This window comes from Carettochelys insculpta, chromosome 11 (assembly GCF_033958435.1).
Source record: "Carettochelys insculpta isolate YL-2023 chromosome 11, ASM3395843v1, whole genome shotgun sequence".
NCBI lineage: Eukaryota > Metazoa > Chordata > Testudines > Carettochelyidae > Carettochelys > Carettochelys insculpta.
Window position 1 is genome coordinate 17,608,769 of NC_134147.1, and position 22,229 is coordinate 17,630,997.

Below are 22,229 nucleotides of genomic sequence, written 5' to 3' on the forward strand. Positions count from 1 at the left end.
AACGGTTCAGTAGGAGCCATCTGGAGTCGGTTTTGCTCGCAACAGAAGGTCCCTTTAACAATCCTCCTCTCTTCTCTGTTTTAAAAGGCGCCTTTGAAGGATTGAGGGAGGGAGGGAGCGAGGAGAGAGCATGGTGGCGAGGGGGAGGGAGTTGGCCAGGATCTGCTTTCTAAACTGCTCTGTGCCACCTGGATGGCAGCTGGGACGTGTCTAATGAGAGGGGAGGCAGGGGCAGCTTTAAAGGAAGAACCATTCAATGGCACCGCTTTGGTCCCCACATGTGCCCCCAGCTTTAAATCAGCTGCTACTGCTCATCCCCAAACTTAGCCCAGCAAGCACCGGCCTGTGCCAGGGCACCATGGGAAGTTAGGCGGGGATCCCACTACTACTAAAGGGTCCCCCTTGGTCCTCCGGACACCTACGCACCTCCACACCCCAAGGGATCTGTCTCTCCCCATGAACACTTCCGCAGCCCTTCCCACTCAAACACATCGACTTCCCCAGTGCATCCTCCACAGACATAGACCCTTCCTCACACGTACCTCCCCAGCACCCCCTCCACAGACACAGACCCTTCCCCACGCGACCTCCCCACACCTCCTCCACAGACACAGATCCTTCCCCACACGTACCTCCCCAGCGCCTCCTCCACAGACACAGACCCTTCCCCACGCGACCTCCCCAGCGCATCCTCCACAGGCACAGACCCTTCCCCACACGTACCTCCCCAGCACCTCCTCCACAGACACAGACCCTTCCCCACACATACCTCCCCAGCACCCCCTCCACAGACACAGACCCTTCCCCACGCGACCTCCCCAGCGCATCCTCCACAGGCACAGACCCTTCCCCACACGTACCTCCCCAGCACCTCCTCCACAGACACAGACCCTTCCCCACACGTACCTCCCCAGCGCCCCCTCCACAGACACAGATCCTTCCCCACACATACCTCCCCAGCACCTCCTCCACAGACACAGACCCTTCCCCACACGTACCTCCCCAGCGCCCCCTCCACAGACACAGACACTTCCTCACACGTACCTCCCCAGCGCCCCCTCCACAGACACAGACCCTTCCCCACGCGACCTCCCCAGCGCATCCTCCACAGGCACAGACCCTTCCCCACACGTACCTCCCCAGCGCCCCCTCCACAGACACAGATCCTTCCCCACACGTACCTCCCCAGCGCCCCCTCCACAGACACAGATCCTTCCCCACATGTACCTCACCAGCGCCTCCTCCACAGACACAGACCCTTCCCCACACGTACATCCCCAGCACCTCCTCCACAGACACAGACCCTTCCCCACACGTACCTCCCCAGCGCCCCCTCCACAGACACAGATCCTTCCCCACACGTACCTCCCCAGCACCTCCTCCACAGACACAGACCCTTCCCCACACGTACCTCCCCAGCGCCCCCTCCACAGACACAGATCCTTCGCCACACGTACCTCCCCAGCACCTCCTCCACAGACACAGGCCCTTCCCCACACGTACCTCCCCAGCGCCTCCTCCACAGACACAGACCCTTCCCCACACGTACCTCCCCAGCGCCTCCTCCACAGACACAGACCCTTCCCCACACGTACCTCCCCAGCGCCCCCTGCACAGACACAGACCCTTCCCCACACATACCTCCCCAGTGCCCCCTCCACAGAAACAGACCCTTCTCCACACATACCTCCCCAGCACCTCCTCCACAGACACAGACCCTTCCCCACACGCACCTCCCCAGCGCCCCCTCCACAGACAAAGACCTTTCCCCACACGCACCTCCCCAGCGCCCCCTCCACAGAAACAGACCCTTCCCCACACATACCTCCCCAGCACCTCCTCCACAGACACAGACCTTTCCCCACACGTACCTCCCCAGGACCCCCTCCACAGACACAGACCCTTCCCCACACGTACCTCCCCAGCGCCCCCTCCACAGAAACAGACCCTTCCCCACACATACCTCCCCAGCACCTCCTCCACAGACACAGACTTTTCCCCACACGTACCTCCCCAGCGCCTCCTCCACAGACACAGACCCTTCCACAGACGTACCTCCCCAGCGCCTCCTCCACAGGCATAGACCCTTCCCCACACGTACCTCCCCAGCGCCTCCTCCACAGACACAGACCCTTCCCCAGACATCCCTCCCCAGAGCCGTCTCCACAGACACAGACCCTTCCCCACACGCACCTCCCCAGCGCCTCCTCCACAGACACAGACCCTTCCCCACACGTACCTCCCCAGCGCCCCCTCCACAGACACAGACCCTTCTCCAGACGTACCTCCCCAGCGCCCCCTCCACAGACACAGACCCTTCCCCAGACATCCCTCCCCAGCGCCTCCTCCACAGACACAGACCCTTCCCCACACGTACCTCCCCAGCTCCCCCTCCACAGACACAGACCCTTCCCCAAACGTACCTCCCCAGCACCTCCTCCACAGACACAGACCCTTCCCCACACATACCTCCCCAGCGCCCCCTCCACAGACACAGACCCTTCCCCACACGTACCTCCCCAGCACCTCCTCCACAGACACAGACCATTCCCCACACGTACCTCCCCAGCACCTCCTCCACAGACACAGACCCTTCCCCACACGTACCTCCCCAGCGCCTCCTCCACAGACACAGACCCTTCCCCACACGTACCTCCCCAGCGCCCCCTCCACAGACACAGACCCTTCCCCACACATACCTCCCCAGCACCTCCTCCACAGACACAGACCCTTCCCCACACGTACCTCCCCAGCACCTCCTCCACAGACACAGACCCTTCCCCACACGCACCTCCCCAGCGCCCCCTCCACAGAAACAGACCCTTCCCCACACGTACCTCCCCAGCGCCTCCTCCACAGACACAGACCCTTCCCCACACATACCTCCCCAGCACCTCTTCCACAGACACAGACCCTTCCCCACACGTACCTCCCCAGCAAACCCTCCACAGACACAGACCCTTCCCCACACGTACCTCCCCAGCAAACCCTCCACAGACACAGATCCTTCCCCACACGTACCTCCCCAGCGCCACCACCACGGACACAGACCTTTCCCCACACGTACCTCCCCAGCGCCCCCTCCACAGACACAGACCCTTCCCCACACATACCTCCCCAGCGCCCCTTCCACAGACACAGAACCTTGCCCAGACATCCGTCCCAGCGCCGTCTCCACAGACACAGACACAGACCCTTCCCCACACGTACCTCCCCTCAAACCCTCCACAGACACAGATCCTTCCCCACACGTACCTCCCCAGCGCCACCTCCACGGACACAGACCCTTCCCCACACGTACCTCCCCAGCGCCGCCTCCACAGACACAGACCCTTCCCCACACGTACCTCCCCAACACCTCCTCCACAGACACAGACCCTTCCCCACACGACCTCCCCAGCACCTCCTCCCCAGAGCCGTCTCCACAGACACAGACCCCCTCCCCACACGTACCTCCCCAGGACCTCCTCCACAGACACAGACCCTTCCCCACAGGTACCTCCCCAGCGCCCCCTCCACAGACACAGACCCTTCCCCACACGTACCTCCCCAGCGCCTCCTTCACAGACACAGACCCTTCCCCAAACGTACCTCCCCGGCACCTCCTCCACAGACACAGACCCTTCCCCACACATACCTCCCCAGCGCCCCCTCCACAGACACAGACCCTTCCCCACACGTACCTCCCCAGCGCCTCCTCCACAGACACAGACCCTTCCCCACACGTACCTCCCCAGCACCTCCTCCACAGACACAGACCCTTCCCCACACGTACCTCCCCAGCGCCTCCTCCACAGACACAGACACAGACCCAGACCCTTCCCCACACATACCTCCCCAGCACCTCCTCCACAGACACAGACCCTTCCCCACACGCACCTCCCCAGCGCCTCCTTCACAGACACAGACCCTTCCCCAAACGTACCTCCCCGGCACCTCCTCCACAGACACAGACCCTTCCCCACACATACCTCCCCAGCGCCCCCTCCACAGACACAGACCCTTCCCCACACGTACCTCCCCAGCGCCTCCTCCACAGACACAGACCCTTCCCCACACGTACCTCCCCAGCACCTCCTCCACAGACACAGACCCTTCCCCACAGGTACCTCCCCAGCGCCTCCTCCACAGATACAGACCCAGACCCTTCCCCACACATACCTCCCCAGCACCTCCTCCACAGACACAGACCCTTCCCCACACGTACCTCCCCAGCACCTCCTCCACAGACACAGACCATTCCCCACACGTACCTCCCCAGCACCTCCTCCACACACACAGACCCTTCCCCACACGTACCTCCCCAGCGCCTCCTCCACAGACACAGACCCTTCCCCACACGTACCTCCCCAGCGCCCCCTCCACAGACACAGACCCTTCCCCACACGCACCTCCCCAGCGCCCCCTCCACAGAAACAGACCCTTTCCCACACGTACCTCCCCAGCGCCCCCTCCACAGACACAGACCCTTCCCCACACGTACCTCCCCAGCACCTCCTCCACAGACACAGACCCTTCCCCACACGTACCTCCCCAGCGCCTCCTCCACAGACACAGACCCTTCCCCACACGTACCTCCCCAACACCTCCTCCACAGACACAGACCCTTCCCTACACGTACCTCCCCAGCGCCCCCTCCACAGGCACAGACCCTTCCCCAGACTTACCTGCCCAGTGCCCCCTCCGTAGACACAGACCCTTCCCCAGATGTACCTCCCCACACCTCCTCCACAGACACAGACCCTTCCCCACACGCACCTCCCCAGCGCCCCCTCCACAGAAACAGACCCTTCCCCACACGTACCTCCCCAGCGCCTCCTCCACAGACACAGACCCTTCCCCACACATACCTCCCCAGCACCTCTTCCACAGACACAGACCCTTCCCCACACGTACCTCCCCAGCAAACCCTCCACAGACACAGACCCTTCCCCACACGTACCTCCCCAGCAAACCCTCCACAGACACAGATCCTTCCCCACACGTACCTCCCCAGCGCCACCACCACGGACACAGACCTTTCCCCACACGTACCTCCCCAGCGCCCCCTCCACAGACACAGACCCTTCCCCACGCGACCTCCCCAGCGCATCCTCCACAGGCACAGACCCTTCCCCACACGTACCTCCCCAGCGCCCCCTCCACAGACACAGATCCTTCCCCACACGTACCTCCCCAGCGCCCCCTCCACAGACACAGATCCTTCCCCACATGTACCTCACCAGCGCCTCCTCCACAGACACAGACCCTTCCCCACACGTACCTCCCCAGCACCTCCTCCACAGACACAGACCCTTCCCCACACGTACCTCCCCAGCGCCCCCTCCACAGACACAGACCCTTCCCCACACGCACCTCCCCAGCGCCCCCTCCACAGAAACAGACCCTTTCCCACACGTACCTCCCCAGCGCCCCCTCCACAGACACAGACCCTTCCCCACACGTACCTCCCCAGCACCTCCTCCACAGACACAGACCCTTCCCCACACGTACCTCCCCAGCGCCTCCTCCACAGACACAGACCCTTCCCCACACGTACCTCCCCAACACCTCCTCCACAGACACAGACCCTTCCCTACACGTACCTCCCCAGCGCCCCCTCCACAGGCACAGACCCTTCCCCAGACTTACCTGCCCAGTGCCCCCTCCGTAGACACAGACCCTTCCCCAGATGTACCTCCCCACACCTCCTCCACAGACACAGACCCTTCCCCACACGCACCTCCCCAGCGCCCCCTCCACAGAAACAGACCCTTCCCCACACGTACCTCCCCAGCGCCTCCTCCACAGACACAGACCCTTCCCCACACATACCTCCCCAGCACCTCTTCCACAGACACAGACCCTTCCCCACACGTACCTCCCCAGCAAACCCTCCACAGACACAGACCCTTCCCCACACGTACCTCCCCAGCAAACCCTCCACAGACACAGATCCTTCCCCACACGTACCTCCCCAGCGCCACCACCACGGACACAGACCTTTCCCCACACGTACCTCCCCAGCGCCCCCTCCACAGACACAGACCCTTCCCCACGCGACCTCCCCAGCGCATCCTCCACAGGCACAGACCCTTCCCCACACGTACCTCCCCAGCGCCCCCTCCACAGACACAGATCCTTCCCCACACGTACCTCCCCAGCGCCCCCTCCACAGACACAGATCCTTCCCCACATGTACCTCACCAGCGCCTCCTCCACAGACACAGACCCTTCCCCACACGTACCTCCCCAGCACCTCCTCCACAGACACAGACCCTTCCCCACACGTACCTCCCCAGCGCCCCCTCCACAGACACAGATCCTTCCCCACACGTACCTCCCCAGCACCTCCTCCACAGACACAGACCCTTCCCCACACGTACCTCCCCAGCGCCCCCTCCACAGACACAGATCCTTCGCCACACGTACCTCCCCAGCGCCTCCTCCACAGACACAGGCCCTTCCCCACACGTACCTCCCCAGCGCCTCCTCCACAGACACAGACCCTTCCCCACACGTACCTCCCCAGCGCCTCCTCCACAGACACAGACCCTTCCCCACACGTACCTCCCCAGCGCCCCCTGCACAGACACAGACCCTTCCCCACACATACCTCCCCAGCGCCCCCTCCACAGAAACAGACCCTTCCCCACACATACCTCCCCAGCACCTCCTCCACAGACACAGACCCTTCCCCACACGCACCTCCCCAGCGCCCCCTCCACAGACACAGACCTTTCCCCACACGCACCTCCCCAGCGCCCCCTCCACAGAAACAGACCCTTCCCCACACATACCTCCCCAGCACCTCCTCCACAGACACAGACCTTTCCCCACACGTACCTCCCCAGGACCCCCTCCACAGACACAGACCCTTCCCCACACGTACCTCCCCAGCGCCCCCTCCACAGAAACAGACCCTTCCCCACACATACCTCCCCAGCACCTCCTCCACAGACACAGACCTTTCCCCACACGTACCTCCCCAGCGCCTCCTCCACAGACACAGACCCTTCCACAGACGTACCTCCCCAGCGCCTCCTCCACAGGCATAGACCCTTCCCCACACGTACCTCCCCAGCGCCTCCTCCACAGACACAGACCCTTCCCCAGACATCCCTCCCCAGAGCCGTCTCCACAGACACAGACCCTTCCCCACACGCACCTCCCCAGCGCCTCCTCCACAGACACAGACCCTTCCCCACACGTACCTCCCCAGCGCCCCCTCCACAGACACAGACCCTTCTCCAGACGTACCTCCCCAGCGCCCCCTCCACAGACACAGACCCTTCCCCAGACATCCCTCCCCAGCGCCTCCTCCACAGACACAGACCCTTCCCCACACGTACCTCCCCAGCGCCCCCTCCACAGACACAGACCCTTCCCCACACGTACCTCCCCAGCGCCTCCTTCACAGACACAGACCCTTCCCCAAACGTACCTCCCCAGCACCTCCTCCACAGACACAGACCCTTCCCCACACATACCTCCCCAGCGCCCCCTCCACAGACACAGACCCTTCCCCACACGTACCTCCCCAGCACCTCCTCCACAGACACAGACCATTCCCCACACGTACCTCCCCAGCACCTCCTCCACAGACACAGACCCTTCCCCACACGTACCTCCCCAGCGCCTCCTCCACAGACACAGACCCTTCCCCACACGTACCTCCCCAGCGCCCCCTCCACAGACACAGACCCTTCCCCACACATACCTCCCCAGCACCTCCTCCACAGACACAGACCCTTCCCCACACGTACCTCCCCAGCACCTCCTCCACAGGCACAGACCCTTCCCCACACGTACCTCCCCAGCGCCTCCTCCACAGACACAGACCCTTCCCTACACGTACCTCCCCAGCGCCCCCTCCACAGGCACAGACCTTTCCCCAGACTTACCTGCCCAGTGCCCCCTCCGTAGACACAGACCCTTCCCCAGATGTACCTCCCCACACCTCCTCCACAGACACATACCCTTCCCCACACATACCTCCCCAGCGCCACCTCCACAGGCACAGACCATTCCCCAGACTTACCTACCCAGTGCCCCCTCCGTAGACACAAACCCTTCCCCAGATGTACCTCCCCACACCTACTCCACAGACACAGACCCTTCCCCACACGTACCTCCCCAGTGCCTCCTCCACAGACACAGACCCTTCCCCAGATGTACCTCCCCACACCTCCTCCACAGACACAGACCCTTCCCCACACGTACCTCCCCAGCGCCCCCTCCACAGACACAGACCCTTCCCCACACGTACCTCCCCAGTGCCTCCTCCACAGACACAGACCCTTCCCCAGATGTACCTCCCCACACCTCCTCCACAGACACAGACCCTTCCCCACATGTACCTCCCCAGCGCCTCCTCCACAGACACAGACCCTTCCCTACACGTACCTCCCCAGCGCCCCCTCCACAGGCACAGACCCTTCCCCAGACTTACCTGCCCAGTGCCCCCTCCGTAGACACAGACCCTTCCCCAGATGTACCTCCCCACACCTCCTCCACAGACACAGACCCTTCCCCACACGTACCTCCCCAGCGCCACCTCCACAGGCACAGACCATTCCCCAGACTTACCTACCCAGTGCCCCCTCCGTAGACACAAACCCTTCCCCACATGTACCTCCCCACACCTACTCCACAGACACAGACCCTTCCCCACACGTACCTCCCCAGTGCCTCCTCCACAGACACAGACCCTTCCCCACACGTACCTCCCCAGCCCTTCCCCTATAGGCACAGTCCCCACACCTTTACCCCCACACATGCCTCCCCAGCCCTTCCCCCATAGACACACTCCCCACACCCGTACTCCCCACACCCTTCCTACCCACACCTCCCCAGCCTCTCCACACAGCACACTCCCGACACCCGTTCCCCCCACACTGCCCCAGCCCCTCCCCATAAACACGCTCCCCAGACCCGTACTCCCCACACACCTCCCCAGCCCCCTCCCCCATACACACGCTCCCCACACCTGAACCCCTCCCCACACGCTTCCCCATTCCTTCACCCATAGACACGCTCCCCACACCTGAACCCCTCCCCACACGCTTCCCCATCCCTTCACCCATAGACACACTCCCCACACCCATACCCCCCACACACACCTCCCCATCTCTTCCCCCATGGACACATTCCCCACACCTGTACCCCTCACACACCTCCCCTGCCCCTCCCCTATAGACATGCTCCCCACACCCTTTCCCCCCACACCTTCCCAGCCCCTCCCCCGTAGACCAACACGCTTCTCCAACCTTCCCCTCACAGCCTTACCCCACCTGTTTCTCTAGCCCCTTCTCCATGTCTGTATACACTTCCCCAGTCCTTGCCCCCACACCACCCCAGCCTCTCCCTCTCATACACACACAGCCCCTTCTCAGCCCTTCCCTGTACACCTTGCTTCCCAACACCCAGCTCTCCAGCCCCTGCCTCCATAGGTACATCCCACCTCCCCCATACACACACCTGCCCTCCTCTCAGTCCCCTTCCTGGACAGGTGGGCATGGCTCCTTGTCCCCCATCCCTGGCACACTGCCGCCTTCTGCCTGGCATGGGAGAGGAAGGGCTGCACCATTCAGATGTTGTGAACTCCTGTGCCATGCCTCTTATGCCCCCATCTGCCCTCACACCACTGTCACCCCTCACGTTGCTTCCCCTTGGGCTGGCCGGACCAGAGACAGCACCCCTAGAGGGGGAGGGCCTCATGTCTCCTTCTCCATGCCCATGAGCCAGGCATCCCCACTTGCACCAGCCCCACCAGGGCCAGATTGGAGTTGTGCCCAACACCTGCCTGTGCCACATGTCTCTCTCTCCTCCTCTGCTCACTTGTCTCCATTCTGCGCAGGGTCTGTGGATGCAGAAATGGGTCCCAAGGGTCTGGAGGGGAAGGGGGGGCAGTGTGGGAGGGAAGACAGGTGGACAGAGGAGTGAGTCTGGTGACGGATGGATGGATTGGGGTAGGGCTTGAGGAGGTGGATGGAGGAGGGACAGGGTGGATAGATGTAGGTTGCAGGGGATAGACGGGTGTGCAGGGATGGGTGCGGGTGTGAGGGATGTGGGAGTGGATGGAGGGGAAGGGAAGGTGTGCTTGGAGAGGGAGAGGTACTTGGGGGGAGAGAAGGCTGTGTGCGGGGACAGATACATGGCAGGGGTAGGGCTGGAGGGGCGGAGGATGGAGGAAGGGAAGGAGAGGTGGATGGGGGGATACTTTCGGGTCAGAGGCAGGGAGGGAAGTGGTGGTTGGGGCTACGCAGATGAAGGGGAATAGTGGGAGTAGTTGGGGGCAGATGGAGGGGGATGAATGTGGGGTGGAGGAAGAGCAGGGAAGTAGTGTGGTGGGAGGGAGGTATAGATGCCAACTTCACAGGTGCTCTCGGACTGGAGCATCCAAGGAGATAAATTAGTGGGTGTTGAGCACCCACTGAGACCAACCTTCCACCTTCTGCCCCCCTCCCTCTGTGCCTCTTGCACACAGGTGGGCCAGCTGACCAAGTCCTACCCCCAGCTCCCTGTGTTTCCCCAGCACAGTGCACTGCTGAGTCGTGGCATTCAAGCAGCTCTGGGAGAGCTGGGGAGAAGCAGGGATGGGTGGAGGCTAGGCAGGGCCAGGAAGAGGCAGGGCACGGGCTTGACAGAAGGAGTGGAATGGAGGTGAGGTGTGGGCAGAGTTGGGGCTGGAGGAGGTGATGGGGTTTCAGGGAAGGGGTGAAATGAGAGCAGGGCATTGGGCAGGGGAGGGGGAGAGTCAGGCCTTCCCCTGTGGGAGGTGAGGTCGATGCCTGTGCATGGAGGATGGATGGATGGATGGATGGATGAAGGGTGTGCAGGAAAGAGGAGGTTGATGGAAAGGGACGGTGGGGACGGAAGCAGATGGGTGGTTGGGGTGAGGAGTGGAGGGGTGTGTGACGGACCAAAGCCATGCACAGGTGCACTAGGAGCCAGTGCAGGGTGCGTGGCTGGCAAGGAGTGAAGTGGCAGGAGGAAGTGGGAATGCCGGGGGGGGGGTGTCGCTGTGGCCACCAGTTGGGGCAGCAGCTGGGGGACTGTCACAGGGTCCCCTGCCTTCTGCAGCCCATGGCTGGCTGAGCTCCACCTCTGTCCTGGGCTGCTATTCACTCAGAACCTTTCTTTCTCTGTTTATTCTTCCCTCCCCTCTATCCCCTACAACTCCATCCCTCCTTACCCCCTTGAACCTCATCCATCCCTATCTTCCTTCCCCACCCTGACTCTCCCGCACTCCGTCTTGGCAGGTCGACAGCTGACAATATTTAACAGCCAGGCCGCCATCAAGATCGGGGGCCGAGATCAGGGCCGCCCCTTCCAGGGCCAGATCTCAGGGCTATACTACAACGGGCTCAAAGTTCTGTCCCTGGCAGCTGAGAGCGACCCCAATGTGTGGGTGGAGGGGAACCTGCGGTTGGTGGGTGAGGTGCCCTCCGTCATGACCACCGAGACCACGGCCACCACCCTGCTGGCTGACATGTCCACCACCATCATGGAGACCACCACCACCATGGCTACCACCACCACGCGGCGTGGCCGCTCTCCCACCATGCGCGACAGCATCACCCAGGTGAGTGGGAGGGGAAGGGTAGACAAGAAGGTGGAGCGTCTGGCACCTGACAGAGAGAAAATGGAAAGGTGAAGAGGATCTGGTATAGGGGTGGGGGGTGAAAAGGGGAGGGGAGGTCTGGTACTCAGAAGCCAAGGGGTTGCGATAGCCCAGGGGAAGGAAGATAGAACAGTGATTGGGATCTGGTGGGGGGGGAAGGGACGGGGGAGGGGTTTGGTCCTGGGGGAGGGGAGATGGGAAGGAGGGAGGAGGGATAGGAAGGTCTGGTAAGCAAAGCATCTGAGTGGGTTTTTATGGAGGTAGGCAAAATGCACTGGGTGGGGCTGGTTCTTCTGGCCTATCCTGGGTAAGTCCTGTATCCCCACCCCCTAGGCTTCCCCATAGCCAGCAATTCCCAGGTAAGGTGGGAGACAAGCAAGATGGGGGACGGGCTGGCTGGAGCCTGTGCAGTTGGCTTTCCTATCTCCAGTAAACCCCTGTGTCCCCTAATCCTTGAGCTGGTCTCTCCCAGCTATGGCAGAAGGACAGATGGGACACCAGGGGATGCTTGTGGGATCCAGTCTCCTGTCCTGGCACAGTTCCAGGGCTCCTTGCACTGCAGTTCCCCTACCTGGCCTCAGGGCCTGTTCCACCCTGGATGCACAGGCTCAAGGCTACGCCCCCAGCTTTGGAAGAGTCTCTCGGAGGAAGTACCAGACCCCCAGGCTCTCACTCTCCCTTAAGTGTGGAGCACACAGTCTCCCTGTCTGCAGATACTAACCCTCTGTGCTCTAGCCCTCCTGCTCCCCCCGAGCTCTGCTGAGCAAGTCCAGCCAAGACAGGCCCCTGGCAGAGCCTTGTCCACCTTCAGGGACTGATGCCCTTTGGCCGGCATTTCCAGTGACTCTGGCGCAGCCTCCCCAGGGCAGCTGGTTTATTAGGGATGGGGATGGTAGTTGTGGCTTAGCACAGAGACCTGAAGGTTAAGACACAGTCCACTCTGCTCAGCCCGGAGCCTGGCCAAGCTGGAGTGAGCCCCCGGGTAACGCTCTGTCTGTCTGCCTATCTGTCCATTCCCAGATAAGAGCTGCCAGCTTCCTCTAGCAGCCTGTGCTTCTCCTCCAGCACCTCCTCCCAGTCTTTTGTTTTCCATCTGGGGTCTGGGCTCAGCGTCCCCGCTAATAGCGGGGAACATCCATCCCCCTCTGGATCCTTGGCAGCTCTACCTATCAGTGGCCTGGCGATCAGGTTTGCAGTTCTCATTGATTTGGGATTGGTCATGGCCAGTCTCTTTTTAATGATTCATTCAGGCTCAGAAAGCAGGGTGACATTCAGACCTATGTCTCCCAGCTTGCCTTGAGAGCAAGCAGTCCCTTCTCCATTGGGTAGCCATGTAAAACACTGGGGAAACTGAGGCATGCATAGGCTTCATAAAACTGTTGCAGAATATTCACACTGTCACCCCCGCTCCTGGGCCAGGCTTCACCCATCCTTTACCACTCCTGGAGCGGGGACTTCTTGCAGTTCTCCCACATTCATGGCTGCATCCTGAGGATGAATCACACTCACTTGGGAGTCTGTGGCCAGAGACCCACAGCACCCACACAGCTCTCGGAAACCAAAGTGGATTGCAGCTAGCACGAGGTTCCATGCGTCTGAGACGAAGGGTGTTCTCTGTCTGCACACATCATCTTAAGCTTGTCTCCACAGACATGCTAACCAGACCGAGGGGGTGGGAGAACTAGATGCAGACTAGCTGTTCCTGATTAACTCTTTGTGGGGACACTGATTCCAGATTAAGAGAATCCACATATACAAACCCTTACCAGCCTCTCCTCCTGCAGAAGGCAAACTAGGCAAGGCTGGCTTCTGCCAATGCACGCCTTGTAGCATGATTTGGTCCCTCTCTGCGCCCTGCTAGGACCCTTTGTTCTCCCAGGGCTGCTCTAGTCAAACCAGACTGGCAGGAGACTGGAGCCAGAATCTTCCATACTAGCAGACATGGCCTGTAGTCCTTTGGCAAGCTGGGGGCGCTTAGGGAGATGTAGCTTGCTGGAGCTGTTATCTGTCCGTGCCCAGATGCTGGCCAGCCCACTGGTGACTCAGACCAGTCTGTCCTGTCAGGCCAGGTGGGAAACAACTCTCCCATCCCATGGGGCTTTTGGCAATCCTAAATGTTTGTTCCCAGAGAAAGTCAAGATGTGAGTGGTTTGCACAGATGACAGGAAACCTGTCAGGTGGGGAAATGTAAATGGCCCATCAGAAGAGGGAGGGTCATGGAGCAGCCTTGCATGCGATGCCTGGCTCTCTTATTCGAAGACGGAACTTACTAACTTTCTGACCAAGATTCTATGACAGAGGTGCCTTGGACAGCGAAGACCAGACATGGTAACCCAGCGTCCCCCACGGCCCTGTGGACCTGTGATTTTGATTGATTTTCCTTCTACTTTGTAGCCCGTGGTCTGAATTAAGTTAATTCTGAAAGTGAAATTAATTTGAGCCAACCCCCGTCATCTTTCCCTCTCAAAAGCGTTAGTAATTTTGAAGATTGTTTCTGACTTTTTTTTCCAAGTTGGCGAACGCGACAGAGCCTCCCCTGCCTCAGGGACGCGTTCCATTTTGATGAATGGGCTCTTCTGGCAAAGAAACGTTTCATCAAAGTGTTCCTGACCAGCTGGAACAGTCAGTCAGACAAAGGTTCATCTTGCAAAGCCTGATTCATAGAGTTGAAGGCCAGGAGGGACCATTGTGATCATCTAATCTGACCTCCTGCAAAGCCTCCTGCATAACACTTCCCTAAATTCATTGCTGGGTGAACTAGAGCAGATCTGTTAGAAAAGCATCCCAGCTTGACACCCGCAGCTTTCAGTGAGCCACTACTATCCCCCTGGCAAGCCAACGTACAGTAGCCATACATCATAGCTCTGTGGCCCTGCTCCCTGAGCTAGAATTACCTGAGAATAGTTCAAAGTCAAGCCAGGGTACAGCAGAGGGCAGGAGAGTCCTGTCCATTGTTCTCTGCAAGCTGAGCTCTTGGGCAGCCCCCCAGCAGAGATTTAGGTGCTGCCCAGCTGATTGGTAGAATACCCACAGCATGAATTTGTACTGGTGGTGCACATCTTTCCATGCCTCCAGGCACATAACATTTATTCCACACAGGGATGGAAAAAATTAGAGGGAACGCTGGTCCTGTCCTTTGGGAGTGGGGAGGGCAATCTCTGAAGTCACAGTGGAGCAATCAGCTTGGAGGCAGAGGGGCTGGAGCAGAATGGGGCACATGGGTTTAGAACCCTGAGATTAGCTTCTGGGGAGGCGTTCCTGTCAATGTCACACACAGAGCTGGGGGGTAGAAAGGCCTCAGGGTGAGAAGAGGATGAAGGCAGATGGGCAGAGGAGGAGGTAGATGGAAGGGAGGAAGCCAGAGCCTAGGGCTGGGTGGGCAGAGCCTGGGCATGTAGTGGGTGGAGGAGGACTGGGGGGCGAGGGACCTGGGACAGGGCAAGAATGGATGGAACGGGCAGGACCTGCAACTGGAGAAGGGGTGGGAAGAGGATGGGTGGGTGGTCAGGACTGTGTTCAGGACGCAGGGCCTGGGGCTGGAGAAAGCTGGAAGGATGCAGGGTCTGGGGCTGCAGAAGGGAGGGCCAAGGGGAAGACAGATGGCTGAGCAGGAAACAGAGTCCAGAGGAAGATGGAGGGGGCAGGCCAGTGCTGCCTGGATCAGGATATAGGGCATTGTTCTTCACCCCTGGGGTCACGCTCCTCAGCCACTGCTGCCACAGCAGCCAGAGGATTTTTTTCCTCCTCACACCCATATGTATGAAAAATAAAAATCGCTGACAAAGTCATCTTCCTGTTGCCATGGCAACCAGAGCAGTAATTAGACCAGCCTGATTTCCCAACCTTGAGAGAAAGGCTGGGGGGTTGGTTTCGGGAGGGGGATGACTCAGATGAACCACAGGGATTTTGAAGGGGATTCTATTTGCAGTGGGTTTTTCTATTCTCTGGCACCCAGGCACCCCTCCAGACAGCATTTGCTTTTCAAGGGAGGGAGGCGGGTCCTGAGGCATGGTGAAGGGTAAGTGGCTTAGTTCCACCTAGAACAAGGTGTCAGCTGGGCAGAGAGGGAACAGAACCCAGAAACCTAGCTCCCAGCCCCGCTGCCCCGACTTGCTGGACCCATTCCCCTCCAAGGGCTGGGGATTAAACCCAGGAGTCCTTTGCTCAGTTCTCTAGAAGGTGCTGGATACAAACAGCTCCACATCCCGGGTCCCCAAGAGTCCATCGGTCCTGGATCCTCCCAACTCCCTGTTTAAGCGTAAGGAGATTCAGAGCTGAGTGTGAGATCCCTGGTTTAGGGGTCTCCCAGGTCTGGAGAGAAGTGGACATTCAGGGAGGCTCCATGTGGGATCCCTGCTTCAGAGGTCTCGGCTGGACCTAGAGGGAAGATACCCTCTGTGCGCCAGTGACTATTGGCTGTAGTGCTGGTCTGTGATTGGACTATATGCATCCATTGCTCCTCCATCTTTCAGGGAGACAGCATGGCCATGGGGCTCAAGATAGCAGTGGGCACAGTTGCATGACAGGATAGTGAGTCTTAGGAGGTTGGGGCCAGGCCAGAAAGCTGATGGGATTAATGTACTGGTCCTACCCGTTAGGAAGGGATTTATGGCTGTAATTAGGGGGCAGCGTTGGGCTCGGGAGCGCTGGCTGTGAGCCATGAGGAGACTAGACTAGAGCTCTATCACACAGGACTGCTTGGAAGCTGGGGGCGATGTTGCTATGTGTAGTGACGGCCATTGAGCCAGGCACTGCATGAACCTCTCCCCCGGCAACTAAGTTCAGGGCCAGCTCTGACCAGGCACATAATGAGCAACAGTCTCTGCCCCCCGCCCAAAGAGCTTGGAAGCCGGAGGCGAAGAGAGCGATGGAGGCTGGGAATCAATGCCTCACGGTTCTGTCCCAGCTCTGGGAGGCCAGTGAGTCTAGTGGTTAGAGCAGGGCCTGGAGTCTGGCGGCCAGGGCTCTATTCCCAGTTGCATCTAGAGGGCACGTGATGTTGAAGGGCTGGCAGAATGGCTGCTGCCCCCTCAAGCTGGGGGGGGGTGTTGCTTTTCAAGGCAGAGCCATTACTCTGACCCACGCTGGCAGGAGCAGGACACACTTTGCCTGCTGCTGTTCATTGGCACACTCAGGCCTTTGCAGCATGGCCTGTATGGGCACCAATTCCAGACCCTTCCCCAGAGGCAGCCCAGCACCTCTAAAACAGACGGTACGCTCCATCCACAGCTTGTGTGACATGAAGTGCAAAGGGCAGGCCCCTCCTGCTGAGCCGGGCAGCCAAGGCCCCCATCGCAGCCTGTGAAAAAATGTCCCTGCTGAGCCCCTCCCCTCTGCCTTGCAGCACCCCCACCCCAACCTGCCAGCACCCCTACGGGGCTGCAGCTCCCCTCCCTGCAGCAGAACGCCTCCTAGTGCAGCACTGATTGCAAGGGAGAGTGCCGCCTACAGACGCACACACACACACAGCACTCACCAGGTCCCCGATAGACAGGCCAAGTGCTGCTTTGCTGGGGAATTGCAGCATCACGCCACTTCCTGTACACCTTTTGCCTTCTCCATCACTGTTTTGAGTGGCCAGTGGCCCACAGAGAAGGGCTCGAGAGCCCTGGAGGACCTGGTTGAGAGCACTCGCCCCAGGAGGACCTGACTGAGAGCACTCGAGGCGGAGAGCCCTTGGAGGCGTGAGTGTGCTGTGGAGGAGAGGCCTTGGGGGGTGGGGAGAAGCTGCTGCAACTGCCATTGACTCCGAGGGAAGCCAGACTGGGAGAGTTAACGAACAGTTGGTGATGGGGAATCTCCACCTCTTCTGTGTCCAAATCACACTTGCCCTTCCTGGCCACACTCTGCAAAGGGGAGCCCTGTACCAGCCCCCTTGAATCCTCTCAGGATTTCCCTTCAAGCAAATGGCTGTTGGGACCAGGGGCCCCTGAATGCCCCCCACTATTCAGAACAGGAGTCTGCTTTTCTGGAAGTCGGGAAGGGTCCGGGAGGGGAGAGGGCAGGTAGCCGGAAGTTAAATAGCGGAAGGAGGGATCAGAGTGATGCAGATGGGTGAGGGTGGACCAGAGCAGCTGGCTGCAGAAGAAGCAAGGATGAGGCATAGCTGAGGGAGGCGGGGGAGACGGGGATGTGGTAACGCACAGCTGGCTGTTTGCAGGGCTGAAGGGGGAGCAGACAGCTTGGGCTGTGGGGCTAGGGAGGGCTTCAGACAGTTGGCTGTGGGGGGAGGGGCGGTCAGACACAGCTGGTGGGATTAGACACAGCTGGCTGCCTGCAATTGGAGGTCAATAGACCACCCAGTTGGCTGAGAGGGGATGATCAGACAGCTGACTGCATAGTGAGGACCGGGCTGCTGGTGGGGCCCTCAGTCACAGCTGGCTGTGTGCAGGGGAGGGGGCCATCAGTCACAGCTGGTTGTGGGTGGCAGCTCAGTCAGCTGGCTGTGTTCAGGGGAGGGGGGCTCGGTCACAGCTGGCTGCAGATGGGGGGATCAGTCACAGCTGGCTGTGTGCAGGGGAGGGGGGCTCGGTCACAGCTGGCTGCAGATGGGGGGATCAGTCACAGCTGGCTGTGTGCACTGGCCTGCGGGTTGAGAACCAGACCCAGTAGTTGAGGGGATTGATCAAACAGCTGACTGCTGAGTGCGGATTAGACTCAGCCGGCTGCAGGGGAGGGGATTAGATATAGCTGGCTGTCGGAGAGGGGCTGATCAGACATGGCTGGCTGCAGGAGGGGGAGAGGCATGAGACACAGCTGGCTCCGTGTGAGAGGGGCTAGCTGTGTGATTGCAGGGGGTATCTGCAGAGTGTGTGCAGTGCTTCCACATTGCCGTTCCTGCTGCTGTGCCAGAGCTCTGATTGATTCCCTGCCCCGGGGTCCCTGTCCAAGTCTTTGTTATGCTAATTCCAACACGCTGAGCATGATCCGAGCAGCCTGCTCTGGAATACTGATTGCTGGGGAGCGGACTCTCCTTTCCCACACTACTCGGCATCCTGACTGGATGGGGAACAGGGAGAGGGATAGCTGGGGGTCAGATCCAGCCAACCTAGTACCCCCGCCCTGGCTCAGAACATGGGGTCTAGCAGCCCAGATCAGACTGATGGGCTCAGGCAGGCAGCCACAGCTGAGACTGGGGCCCCGTCGTGCTGACTGCTGCATGGACATGCACTCTCCCAAAGACACAGGGCAGGGGTGTGGGGGAGCAGAGGTCACTTAAGGTCAGTGGCAAAGGCAGCAGTAGAACCCACAAATTGCTTCCCCCCACAATGCTTAGGCCTCCATCCCTCCTGGAGCCCAGGTCCCAGTCCAGTGTCTAAGTTCCTGGATGCACCCACAGCTGCCACCAGCCAAGCTGTGTGTCTGGCTCAGGGGGACCACACAGCACTGCCTCCCTGTTGCTTTGCTCTGCATTGGAAGTGGGAGCAAGGAGCCAAGGCTACACTACCAGAACAGACCTGGCCTAGCAACCCGTGCTGGCCTAACAGCATTGTAGTGGCAGCCTTTGGCACACCACCTCCCCGCCCCATTCCTCCTGCTGCCCCGCTGTGTTTGCACTGGAGGTTAGGGAGGCAGAGCTGCGGCACTCAGGGGTTGGGGGATCGCTACGGCTGTATGGACCTAAATTTGACTTCATGCCCAGGCTTCAAAGAACTGACTTTGGGGCACGAGGTCCTACCATAGGCGATGGAGAGCAAAACACAAGAATGTGTGAGGTGGGCACGGCCCTGGGGCGTCACTGCGTGAGGAATGGCTCGTGCGGTCCTCCCCTCCAGGGAGCACTTGTTCCAGGCTGGGGGGCTGCGTGCGGGGAGGGTGTGCCCTGGGCCACCCCACTGAGCTGTGCTCTCCTCTCTCCCCAGAACACAGATGACCTGTTGGTGGCGTCAGCTGAGTGCCCCAGTGATGATGAGGACCTGGAGGAGTGTGAGCCCAGCACAGGTGGGTCCTTCTCTCTGTTGCTGCCGTGAGCGGGTGGAGGCTGCTACAGGGCACACAGGATATGCTGTTCCCCTTACAAACCATGGCACACAGCCCCACACACACACACACACACTGTATACACACCCTGGCACACAGCCACCAACACATTGGCCCCCCAACACACACATCCAAGACACTGGCCCCCCCATACACGTGCACGCACGTGCACACACTGTACACACATCCTTGCACACAGCCACAGACACACAGTACACTGCCCCCCTACACACACACCCAAGACGTTGTCCTCTCCTACATACACCTACACCTGTACACTCTACACGCACCCTGGCACACAGCCACAAACACACACAAAATGCACTGTCCCCCCAATACACATACAGCCTTGGCACACAGCCACACACACACTTCCCTCCTCCACACACGTGCCCTGGCACACAGTCCCCCCACACACACCCCCAACATACTGTTCCCCTACACACACAAAAAAAACCCACATATGCACAACAGCAAACAGCCACACACAAATGACACGCTGTCCCCCAATACACACACACACACACACTCTGTCCTGCTACACATGCATACCCAACACACACACACACCCCATGATATGCTATCTTTCCTATATCTTCTACACACATGCACCATGCACACACACCCTGGCACACAATCATGAACATACAGACCTTGACACACTGCCCTCCCTAAACACTGATGAGCTCTCTGTACTGTACACTCCCCTCTACATATACATTGACACACCACCTACACACACTGACACACAAACATCCCTTCGCACACACGCACACACAAACACACACACACTCCGATACACTCACCCAAAGACATCCCTGTGAACCCACACAGCTACATACTTGTGTACACCCACACAGCACATCACACACACAGGAATGCCCCTGTGGACACCTCAACAAAGAGACATGATCCCATGAACAAACCCAGCTCTACTCTCCACCCCAGGCACTTGCCAACAGAGACAAACTGGCGACCTCACACTGCAGCACATTTATACCCCTGCGATTCCTCAACCCTGTTCTATGCTGCCTGACACTAACCCCCGCCCCTGTATTTGGTAGGCAGCGACCCTTGCCCCTTAGGTACCTCAGGGGTTGGTTGGCCCAGTACATTCAGCCTCCAGTACTGTCCTGTCTGTCTCTCTCCGGGCAGACAGAGCATCTGTTGGGTCCCCTCTCACAGCACCTGCTCCAGGATATATAGGGCTAAAGACTTACTGGCTCCACCCCACCCCCCCACCCAACTGCAAGCTCAACTGGCGAAAGGGGGAATAGAACCCAGGAGGCTTGAGCATCCAGACAGACATTCCCTGCTCAAATCACTAGACCTCACAGAGCCAGGGCAAGAACCCAGGAGTCCTGGCTCCAGCGCGCTCCCCCACCCCTCTCTAACCACTGGACGGCACTCATCTCATGAAGCCAGGGCTAGAACCCAGGAGTCCTGGCTTCCAGACCCACTGCTCAAAGCATTGGACCCCAGTCCTCTCCTACCACACAGGTTGAGGCCCAGCTTGTGAAGCATCCTTTTATTACCTCCTTTCCCCTTTGCTGTCTGAATGAAGGGCAAGTAGTGGTTCAGAAAGCATCACTGTAGTAGGCTGTTGAGGTGGCAGCATCTCAGCACCAGGCAGGGGACCCCCATATAAGCTCCGAAACCAGAGGTGGCTGCATCTCTGCACCGGGTGAAAGATCTCTGTATAAACAGCCAGCATTCCCCATTCCAGAGGTGATCGTATCTCTCTTCTGAGTGCTAAACCAGGGCTAGGGAAACCTAAGAGGCAGACACTCCCTCCTTCTCCGGGAGGGTCCGGCTTGCTGGGAACTGGCTGTGCTTTGAGACCGCATTGTGCAATATTGTCATTCGTGCTGTAGTTGGGTATCCCTCAAGGAGAAGTGCCCCGATGGGAAGGAGGAAGGTCGATGCCTAGGGTCTCTGGTCCCATGCCTCCACTCCTGACAAAGAGCAGACAGTGCTGGAGGAGGCGGAGAGAGACAGTGATCAAGGGGATCGCCGAGGACTTCGGGAACTTTGATTGGCTCTGGCTCATGTTGCCAGGCTGAGAGGATGGAAGCTGTCAGATTCCCAAATGATCTCCAGAAATGCTCCCCTCCAGCATGCCATTAGCCCTAGAACTCACAGCCCCAAGAGCTCCCATGGAATGAGAGCTTAGCCACATTCCAGCGAGGGCGCAGGGCTTTCAACACATGCCGGACTGTGCAAAGCTAGTATTCAGCATAATACCCAGGGCTATGGAAGGAACTGAACTTCTCCGACATCTGCCTCACTCTCGTGGGATCAGCTGGGGGCAGGGGACCCATTGCTGCAGGATTCTTTGAAGCTTCTGAAGCGGCTGGCACAGACGGGGTACTGGGATAGAGGAGTGAGCAGGTGGGTTATTGGTCTGATCTTAAGTGATGAGGGGCATTGGGGTAAGAGGGGCTCATTGGTCTGATCCAGGTGGTAGAGGGGTAGATACTGGCATGGTCTGATCCAGAGTGGCGGGGTGGGGAGGGAAGAAGGGTGATTCAGTCATTCTGGCTGGGGAGACCTGGGTTCAATTTCACCTCCTGGGCATGAGTGCCCCATATTAAGACATCTACCCCACGCCCTACAGCACAGGTCTCCCTAGCACCATGCTGGG

At 59.6% G+C, this 22,229-nt stretch overlaps 1 protein-coding gene across 5 annotated transcripts in view; it reads left to right on the forward strand.

The window, feature by feature from the left end:
* The window catches only part of NRXN2 (neurexin 2), a 302,332-nt gene that overhangs the window by 262,832 nt on the left and 17,271 nt on the right, over positions 1 to 22,229 (forward strand). For 4 of the 5 annotated variants that reach the window (XM_075005502.1, XM_075005503.1, XM_075005505.1 and 1 more), the window contains 2 exons: positions 11,244 to 11,566; positions 19,468 to 19,546. In XM_075005502.1, the coding sequence (XP_074861603.1) occupies positions 11,244 to 11,566; positions 19,468 to 19,546 (402 nt within the window). Of the gene's footprint in view, positions 1 to 11,243; positions 11,571 to 19,467; positions 19,547 to 22,229 lie in introns of all 5 variants that reach the window. The other variant, XM_075005504.1, reaches the window with a different exon arrangement.